At 30.7% G+C, this 10,197-nt stretch overlaps 1 protein-coding gene and 1 long non-coding RNA gene across 2 annotated transcripts; both read left to right on the top strand.

Annotated features, from left to right (window-relative positions):
• The first annotated feature begins 1,778 nt into the window (after positions 1-1,778).
• LOC121172846 (secreted RxLR effector protein 161-like) lies at positions 1,779-2,277 on the top strand. Its single transcript, XM_041005488.1, has 2 exons — positions 1,779-1,922; positions 2,071-2,277. The coding sequence occupies exons 1-2, from the start codon at positions 1,779-1,781 to the stop codon at positions 2,275-2,277; spliced, it is 351 nt and encodes a 116-aa protein (XP_040861422.1).
• A 3,648-nt stretch (positions 2,278-5,925) lies between these two features.
• Positions 5,926-8,986, top strand: LOC121172764 (uncharacterized). Its single transcript, XR_005886370.1, has 2 exons — positions 5,926-6,015; positions 8,717-8,986. It is a non-coding gene; the product is annotated as an uncharacterized lncRNA (long non-coding RNA).
• Positions 8,987-10,197: the final 1,211 nt, after the last annotated feature.

The raw sequence follows: 10,197 nt of genomic DNA, 5'->3' as shown, positions 1-10,197 counted from the left end.
AATTTTGCTACTGGTAATCGATTACATCAATATGGTAATCGATTACCAGAGAGTAAAAAGTAAAGGGCTTTGTCAAAAACTCATGTGATATTCAAAGTTTTGAAAAACTTTTTAATACTTATCTTGATTGAGTCTTCTCTTCATTCTTGAATCTTGAGTCTTGAATCTTGATCTTGATTCTTGAGATCTTGAACCTTGAATCTTGATTCTTGACTCTAGACTTTCTTCTTGAGTCTTGAATTCTTCTTGATTCTTATCTTGAATTCTTGAATTGTTCTTGATTCACTTGAGTTGTTCTTTGATTGATCTTTGAGCTTTTTGTCATCACCTTTGTCATCATCTTTTGTTATCATCATTGTTATCATCAAAACACCTTTGAATCACCTTTGATTCACCATGAAGTTTTGCTTCTACAGACTGCAGCTTACATTCTCAATAGAGTTCCAACCAAGGCAGTTGCCAAAACACCTTATGAGCTTTGGGTTGGGCGAAAGCCTAGTCTAAAACATTTTCATGTATGGGGATGTCCAGCTGAGACAAGGCCTTATAAGCCAAATGAAAGGAAATTGGACTCCCGAATAGTAAGCAACTACTTTATTGGTTATTCTGAAAGATCTAGGGGCTATAAATTTTATGATCCCAAATTAAGGACAATTTTTTAGACGAGAACTGCTACATTCTTTGAGGATATTGAGTTTGGGGGGAAGAATAAGGTTAGAGACTTTGTCTTAGAGGAAGAATCAGTAACAATTCCAGAACTAATTCATACAGTTGCTTTTGATAAAGAAAATTCGAAACCTCTACAAGATATTGGTATTGAATCTCCCACTCAAGATAATTTGTTCGTTCATGAAGAACAAACTCAACATCCTTAAGAACCTATGCTTCATGAGCCAGTACCTTTACGAAGATCTACAAGAGAAAGGAGAAGTGTTATTCCAGATGATTATGTGGTATTTGTCCAGGAACATGAGGAAAATATTGGTATGATGAAAGATGACCCAATCAACTTTCATCAAGCCATGCAAGATTCCAACTCAGAAAAGTGGATTGAAGCGATGAATGAGGAGTATAAGTACATGCAAGATAACAAGGTTTGGGAACTTGTCCCATTACCAGAAGGTGTGAAACTCATTGGTTGCAAATGGATATTTAAGACCAAGCAGGATTCCAAAGGTAATGTGGAGAGGTATAAGGCTCGTCTTGTAGCGAAGGGCTATACCCAAAAGGAATGGATTAACTTTAAAGAGACTTTCTATCCAACTTCATTGAAATACTCTTTTAGGACAATCATGGCTCTTGTTGCACATTATGATTTGGAGCTTCATCAAATGGATGTCAAGATGACATTTCTCAATGGCAACATTGATGAGACAATTTATATGGTACAACCAGAAAACTGTGTCAGGAGACCCGAAGAATATGGTTTGCAAACTAACAAAATCCATTTACGGGCTAAAACAGACATCTCGTCAATGGTACCACAAATTTCATCAAGTAATTCTCTCATTTGGTTTCGAGATGAATCTTGTTGATGATTGTGTGTATCACAAATTCAGTGGGAGCAAGTACATTTTCCTAGTCTTATATGTTGTTGATATACTGTTTGCCACTAATGATATAGGCATGTTGCATGAAACCAAGAGATTTCTATCAGGAAACTTTGAAATGAAAGATCTTGATGACGATTAGGAATTCAGATACACCGTGATCGATCTTGGGGTATTCTAGGATTATCACAAAGGAGCTATATCGAAAAAGTACTTAAAAGGTTTAGCATGCATGAATGTAAATCTGGGGATACTCCAGTTGCTAAGGAAGACAAGTTCAGTCTCAAACAATGCCCAAAAGGAAATTTGGAAATTCAAGAAATGCAAAAGATTCCCTATGCATCAGCTATAGGGAGTTTGATGTATGTCCAAGTATGTACACGTTCGAATATACTATACATAGTTGGGGTATTAGGCATATATTTAAGCAATCTAGGAATGGATCGTTGGAAAGCAACCAAAAGAGTTATGAGGTATTTGAAGAGAACAAAGTATTATATGCTCACATACAAGTGGTCAGATCGATCAGTTGGAGATCACTGGATATTCTGACTCAGATTTTGCAGGATGCCTAGATAGTTTGAGATTCACTTCAGGTTACATTTTCATGTTAGCTGGTGGTGCAGTTTCTTGGCACAGTGCCAAGCAAACCCTTACTATTTCATCCACTATGGCGGCAGAATTTGTGGCATGCTATGAGGAATTAAATCATGGAATATGGCTGTGAAATTTTGTCACGGGGCTGCAAATTATGGAAGGAATTGAAAGACCACTTAATTTATATTGTGACAATTCAGTTGTATTGTATTATAACAACAATAGGAGCTTGACCAAATTGAAGCATATTGACATCAAGTTCTTAGTTGTTAAGGAAAGGGTATAGAGTGGACAAATTTTCATAGAACACTTAGGGACAAATTTCATAATAGCAGATCCTCTTACTTAGGGACTTTCACCCAAGGTCTTTCATAAGCATGTTGCTCACATGGGTATTTTACAGTTTGAGAAATCTTTGGTTTAGTAGGAGTTAGTCACTTTTATGTATTTTATGTTCTGTTAGATTTTATGTATGCATACATTGACTTTTGGATATATATATATATATATATATGTGTGTGTGTGTGTGTGTGTGTGTGTGTGTGTGTGTGTGTGTGTGTGTGTGTGTGTGTGTGTGTGTGTGTGTGTGTGTGTGTGTGTGTGTTTTATTATTCAATTATTACACTTTGTAAATTAAGGTTATTAAATGATCTCATTGAGGTAAAGTAAGACCAGCTGAAAATAGACGTGTACAGGCCACCTTCACGTAATTTTCATGCTACACATTTCATGATGAGTCTATGTCATTTGATTCTGTTAGCATTAGTGATTATTGATGGGTTTAGTTGTGATTGATACAATGAAAACTGCTTTGGTTCTACGTGTGAATGTAATCAATGGACAAGATTTTTGGAATATGCTCAAGACATGTAATGACAAATTTTAAACTCATAAAGTATAACACATTCATAAGGATTGTAAGGATATATATATATATTTGTGACCGGTGGGAGATTGTTAGCATTTTTGGGTCATACATACATACATACATACATATATATATATATATATATATATATATATATATATATCACATAATTGAATGAGTTAGGTCCATTATTTTATCAGCCAAAATATTAAAGTGGTCTAATCAATATAAAATTATGGCTAAGGGCATATATGTCATGAAATGCTAATTGTGTAAACACCATTAGTGATATTATAATTTGATGAGACGCCAAATTATAATTATCAAATTTGGGGTAACTGATGGCAGTTACCAATACAAGAGGTTATGGTTCCCATTTGTAGAGAGAAGCGACAGAACGTACAATTTTGCTTTGAATGGGTAAGTTAAATTGAACAAATCAATTTAAATAATGTATGCACTATAATAACTTAAATGTTCTCCAATGCAGTGTACATTGGCAAATGGTCATTACATGTCCTAAGGACAATGTTGTCATCTGGTTTTGTTCCTTACACAATATGCCCGACAACTACTTGAAAGAAATTATTAACAGATCAGTTGTATTTTGTAATACATTTACTTTATGATTAGTACTTAACATCAATATTTTAATGGTACACTACGCATGCATGTTTCTCTTAATCAGTCTTTGAAGGAATTCAACGATAGTTAAGGAAGTAAATCCAAGGCTGCTGCTAGATAGATTGCAGTTAAAGTAAGTCATTTAAACAATGTTTGTTACCCTAAAAATAAAATTTTATTACTATGTACACTAATTTTTTATTAACTTTGAATATCTAAATATCCTACTCAATTTATTGTAATAAGCAAAAAGGAAGCACTGAGTGCGAGTACTACGTAATGCATAGGATGTCAATGATAATCTTAGGAGGTTTCAAGGATAATTGGGAAACAGTAATTGTTTACTTCAAAACTAATTCATTTTTTTATAATTGTTTATTATTTATACTTATTAACTTATTATCCTTTCTCTTTATGCTTTTACAAAAACATTAATTTTAAGGTACTTGCTTTGGACACTCAATATTTTTGCTGGGACATCCAGCAACACAAGTGAAAGAGGTAAAATGTCCTTCACCTTTTCTTTAAATACGGATCGATGATCCGTATGACTCATACGGATTGACGATCCATATGACTTATACTGATTGACGATCATTCGTATGAGTTTTTTTTAATTTTTAAAAAAAATTGAAAAAAAAAACTCATACGGATCAACAATCTGTATGAATTTCTTTTAAATAAATTTAAAATCCATATTTATAAAATTGCTAAAACTGTTACCAAAAAAAATTATACTACAAAACAAATTAAAAATTTTAAAAAAAGTCATACGAATCAGCATTCCGTATGAAATATATGGATAAACAATTCGTAAGGTCATACGGATCAGCAATCCGTATGAACCATACGGATTGCTAATCCATATGTTTTTTTTAAAAAATATATGCACTTCTTTTTCTCTGACGATGAAAAATTACCTAACTTCATCGTATATTCATAAATAGCACACGTATACCGCCAGAGACAACAAATGCTCAAAATAGGAGGCTAATGGAAACTAACGAAAGAAAATTACACTTAGAGAGTGAGATTTTTACAAAAAAAAGTAGGAACTACAGAAATAAAAAATAAAACCTGCTATTTATAACTGAAAATAAGGGTATTTTTAGTGTTTTGAAAATCTATTGGGTGTCTTAGCAAAATGCTGGGTTCAGATGCCTAATTTTAATCTTTATTTGGGCCTCCGAGAGTTTGTCAAAGACTATGCATTATAATGAACAACGATGCTGGTTGACAATATGAAAAGAAAATGCTGAAGCAAAACTGACCAAAACAATGCTGAATGGAGAGATCAATACTTATCACTCGATATTTCCTTGGAGTTCACATGAATTGAGTTTGGTTTTAAAAACAGAAACTTAACCAATAATCAACTTAATGAAGTTTCCAGATAGGAATTCAGGAACAGAAATGCTAGCAAGACTGTACTATTGAATCCAACTCATATTATATTGGAGTTAAATAGGGTAAAATAACTGGTTGTATTTAAAAAATAATTATAAAACAAAATAAAAGGACAGATTTTTTTGGTTTTTATATATAATTTTATAATTTGCATAATTTATTTTAGTAAAAGTGTCAACAAAAAATTAACATAAAATCAAAAGTATATTTTATCATTTCTAATCCTAGGTTGTCTTCACTTTCCTTCTTATTATTTATTTCCATCTTAATTAAAAAAAAATAGAAGCTTTAATTAACCAATCACATATTAATCAAACAACGCAATTTCTCACATCAACTTTCATGATAGCAGATGAAAGAGTTTAGTTAAGAACTAAGTGCTAAATTATAAAATTTGGAGTTATAAAGAATCTGTTCTTATTGGAGTTGAAGCAGCAAGAGGTAACGATTCCCAGCCCCTTTGCTTTAGTTAGCATTTCTCTTATCATGAGTTTTTTCTCTTAGCCTTTCCCAATATTGAAACACGATAAATTTCTATTAGTTAGGTGTACTTGTCTTGCTATTTTATAGATGCTGAGAAAAGTTCAACGTTGATGCCTTCTGTGCTTTGTAAACGATATATGATCAGTAGGACAATAAAACGGTACGTACTAAATATATATTTAATCATCCAAAAGTTTTTTACTGAAATTTTCAACATTATATTTTAATTAAAAGAATAAAGACGTGCAAATAAAAGTCATATGTGCCAGTGATACTTGTTAATTATTATAATTTTGGATTCCATCTGTTTTGGGGAGATAGAACGGTCAGATCTTTGATATATAAACAATACTATTTGTTTAAAATCTTTCCTTGACTACAAATAAATATCTTCCGCTTTCATTATAAATCTAACTACTTTCTTATTGCCATCTAAGCCTTCTCAAAGCCCTTCCAACTTAATTTTTATATTCTTTTGTACAAATGGTAATTTAGATTTTCAATACCATGCATCCATCATACAAGTTCTTCAAAGAAATGTAGCCGGTCATGGCTCCCTTTTTTGAAGAAGAATAGAAATGGAATACTATCTTCAAACTAATCCATTTTATGCCCACAGATTTGTGGTTGAACATTAATAAGACACAACAATTAATTTGTTGGGGTTAATTTAAGGATTCTATTTTGCGTATATGCTAGTCCTTAGAAGAAAATTAGAATGTTAGAAGGATAAAACAACTAAAAGACTATAGGTATAGTCTCTTCCCTGGAGAAAAGCTACAATAGATGGAAAGGTTGTTATACAAAAAGTAGTTAAAGAACCAATAAGGATTGTTTCATTGCTTCTACAATTTTTAGTAAGGTTTTGGTACAAATTAAAGTCTTTCTAGAATTTAAAGTATAATATAGTTTGCACATCCATTTGTATTTGGTCTGCTTGCTTCGCATTCTTTCCCAGATTCCCTTTAAATTCTATATATCTCATTATGCAATATATATATATATATATATATATATATATATTCAGATTTTTACTTGCAACATCATTTTATGGCTAGCCAATGTCTATTTTTGTATATATGAGAAAATTCAATCTATACGTCCTTGTGATTTGATTTGTGTGGTGTTCAACATATTTTACATATATAGCTACACAAATGTATTTCTGCATTGTTCTTTTAGACATATCAAGCAATTACCTATTTGGGGTTTGTTGTCTTTGTGAAGTAGAGGGAGGGTACCATGTTGTTGGAAAATCGAGGAATGATTAAATACCTAATAGTGTGTTTGGATGGAGTAACTTAGCTGGAGAATTTATTTTTTCAAGGAATTTAAAAGGATTCATGATAAAATAGTTTGTTTGAATAGAATATTTGAAAGAAAATTTAATTTTTGGTATTTTTATGAATCATTTTGATTGACTAAAACAGTAGGATTTCAAATTCTCTCAAAAAATAAAGAATTTGAAATTCTTTTTTCGGAGATGTTCACTCTATCTCATGTTCTTGCTCACAACTTTTTCTTGCTCAACACTCGCAACTACGGGTGACCAATGTTTTTACGGCCGACATCGACATAAGTTATTTTTCACTGACGTTGGTTGAGGTTTTTTCGGTCAGAATTTTTTTGTATGTCAACCAAAGCTATTTTTTGCCGATATCGACTAAGATTTTTTTAGATAATGTTAGTTAGGGTTATTTTCTCATTGACGTCAATCATGGGAATTTTTTGCTAATGTCGGCCAAGGATATTTTTTGGTCGTTGTCATCCAGGTTTTTCAGTTGATGTTGACCAATGATTTTTTTTTGCCAACATCGGCTAGATTTTTTCTACTGACACCGATCATGACTAACTTTTGAGTAGACATCAGCTAGATTTTTTTGACCAATGAGTTTTTTCGATCGACATCGATCATAACTATTTTTTAGTCAACATCAGCCAAGGTTATTTTATAGTCGATGTTAGCTAGGGTTTTTTGTCTGACATTGATCAGGGCTATTTTTTAGCCAACTTAGATTAGGGATTTTTCTGTCAACGTTGACCAATGATGTTTTTCAGTCCTGGTCAAGTAAGTTCTATTAGTCGACATCGACCAAGCTATTTTTTAGCCGATGTTGAGTAGAGTTTTTTTGTCAACGCCTACTAAGATTTTTAAGGCTGATGTTGGTTAGTAAGGGCTATTTATCGACTGAAAAATTCCCAGAAAACATCGACCAAAAAATCCCAAGCCGACGTTGGCTAAAAATAACCTTGGTCAATGTCGTTCAAAAAGGCCTTAGTTGATGTCGGTCAATCAAACCCTAGGTGACGTTGGTAAAAAAAACCTAACCAACATTGACAGAAAAATAGACTCAACTAACGTTAGTCAAAAAATAGCCTCGACTAATATCAACTGACAAATATTTTTGATATACTTTGATAAAAATAAACCCTATTTGATGTCAACCGAAAAATAGTCTTGGTTGATATCAATTGAAAAACATCACTGGTTGTGGTAAGACAAAACAATCCTAGTGAAAATTATTAATATTTTATTTTTAAATTATTAAAAACAGAAAAATATTTTTTAATTTTTATTTTAACATTAGATCATGTTTTTTTTCTATAAAGTTTAATATTAAAATTTCATCTATTTAAAATATATAATTAAAATTCTGCATATGGAGAAAATTGAATTGCCTTATCCAAACAAAGAATTTAAAATTCAAGAAATTTGAATTGATTTATCCAAACAAAACTCAAGAATGAAGGAAATTAAAATCAAAGCGATTCAAATTCCAACCATTTCAAATTTTCTAAAATTTTAAAATTCCTGATCCAAACTCAAAGTGAGAGATTTTTATCAATGGATGAACAACCACATAAATGAATTGGACATGGTATTATAATTCAAAACCTTAAAATTTAAATATTTTTATTTATATGTTATTTAAATTTCTTATTATTATCTAATATGAGACTTCAAGTTGTATTCCACCACATTTAAACTTGTGATACCTGCAAAATATATATTCATGTGTTAAAGCTTTATTATCAGATCTTGTTTTCGGAGATTTTTAGTGGCAAGAAACCAATTTGGATAATGATACCGTTTAATGGGTGACACATGTCTTCAATCATATAGTATATATTAAAAGTTTAAAGGGAAATTTCAATTTGTAGCAACTAAAATTTGTGATTGTTATAGTCAGATGCACGGATCAATGAAGTGCCCTGGCGGTGGAAGTAGCTAATGAAGCGTAGTATCTATGGAAGAGAAGAAAGGATATTCCAAGTTTTGGGCTACCAGAATGGAGAAGAATAAAATGACGAGAATGATAGGGACTAAAGGATAATTGCTTCATGTTCATGAAAATGATATGTGGATAATATTTGACATCATACTAAGGTTATAAACTATTCATAAGGAGTATCTTATTTATGTATCGGAAGAAGACAAAGTGTAATTGACTTTTAATCGTGACCCTATAATATACTCTTTTTTTTATATAAGAATATACTTTGGCTTTCGTAGGAGCCGAAAGCCATTGTTTTCATAATTAAAGAATTACTAATGTACATCATGTTTCATATTTTCATAACGTGGGTTGGTTAGCAAGTTGGCCGTGTGTTTTAGGTCTGGTTTGGATTGCCTCTAATATTTCTTTATTATTCTCCCTGATTGCATAGGTTATAAAAATATTAGAAAAAAAAATACGATTAATTACTTCCTTTAGTATGTTGTGCACTGAAGTGCAGTACCCCAACATATAATTATTGAGGCAAAGTCTTCGTTCACTTTAGTTCCCATGTACACTATTGACAAATACCTCTTCAAGAAGTTAGAATGTAATTAATTAGTTATACTATATTTTTACATAATTGATTAATATTATTACATATTTGAGTACTATCATTCTCATTTCATATTTTTACAGCAATTTGTATCGATAAAGGCAATACAAATTATTGTTGATTTTTACTTTTATTTATCTATTTTACCCTCAAATGTTTTTGAATGTTTAAAATAAAAATAACAACAACCATGTATTCAATTATGGTTGCTTCTAGATTTTTCTCTCCCAAATCATACTAATTATTGTAATATATTATTTTTTTTATAAATAGCACAATAAAGATATAAACACAAAGACGTAACAGTATATAATTTTCCGCTGGTAATAATAGAAGAGATAACACAGACAAAAATATAAGATAAATTAATAATGGATATGATGTGAAAAGATAAAAAAATATCACAACATTATGAAATAATTAATTAAAAATAATATCATTCTTCATAGTATTAGAATCTTAATCATTAGTTAATATTTAATTCTTGTTATTTCATTCTTAGTAAAAAAAAATTGAATATTAATGTAAAAAAGTTGTTACAATATTTATGTTTGTATCATTTTTTTTAGTATGAAGACATTATCAATTAACACCATAAATATTTGGGAAAAAAATCGTTGAGCTCATTTGTTTCATTAAGTTTAATGTAAGGATATTGTAATAATTTATAATTTAATTTTAAAATAATCATTTTTCTTTCTTTTTTCATCTTTACCCGTGTTAACTCTTCGAACACTTTCACCTTTTCCCTCTCAAACATTAAATTATCAGTCACTCTCTTCCCTCTCATCTATCATCATAAATATAAATGTATTATGAAAAAATTTTATTATA

This window comes from Glycine max, chromosome 9, assembly GCF_000004515.6.
Source record: "Glycine max cultivar Williams 82 chromosome 9, Glycine_max_v4.0, whole genome shotgun sequence".
Lineage (NCBI taxonomy): Eukaryota > Viridiplantae > Streptophyta > Magnoliopsida > Fabales > Fabaceae > Glycine > Glycine max.
The sequence above is the reverse complement of the archived record's forward strand: the minus strand, read 5'-3'. Positions and strand labels throughout refer to the sequence as shown.

What these genes read in the sequence shown, in the direction of transcription:
- LOC121172846 (XM_041005488.1), top strand. Translation starts at nt 1,779, where the DNA reads ATGCATGAATGTAAATCTGGGGATACTCCAGTTGCTAAGGAAGACAAG. An exon ending in GGAGTTTGATGTATGTCCAA is followed by an intron (nt 1,923 to 2,070) that starts GTATGTACACGT and finishes ACAAGTGGTCAG; the next exon opens with ATCGATCAGTTGGAGATCAC.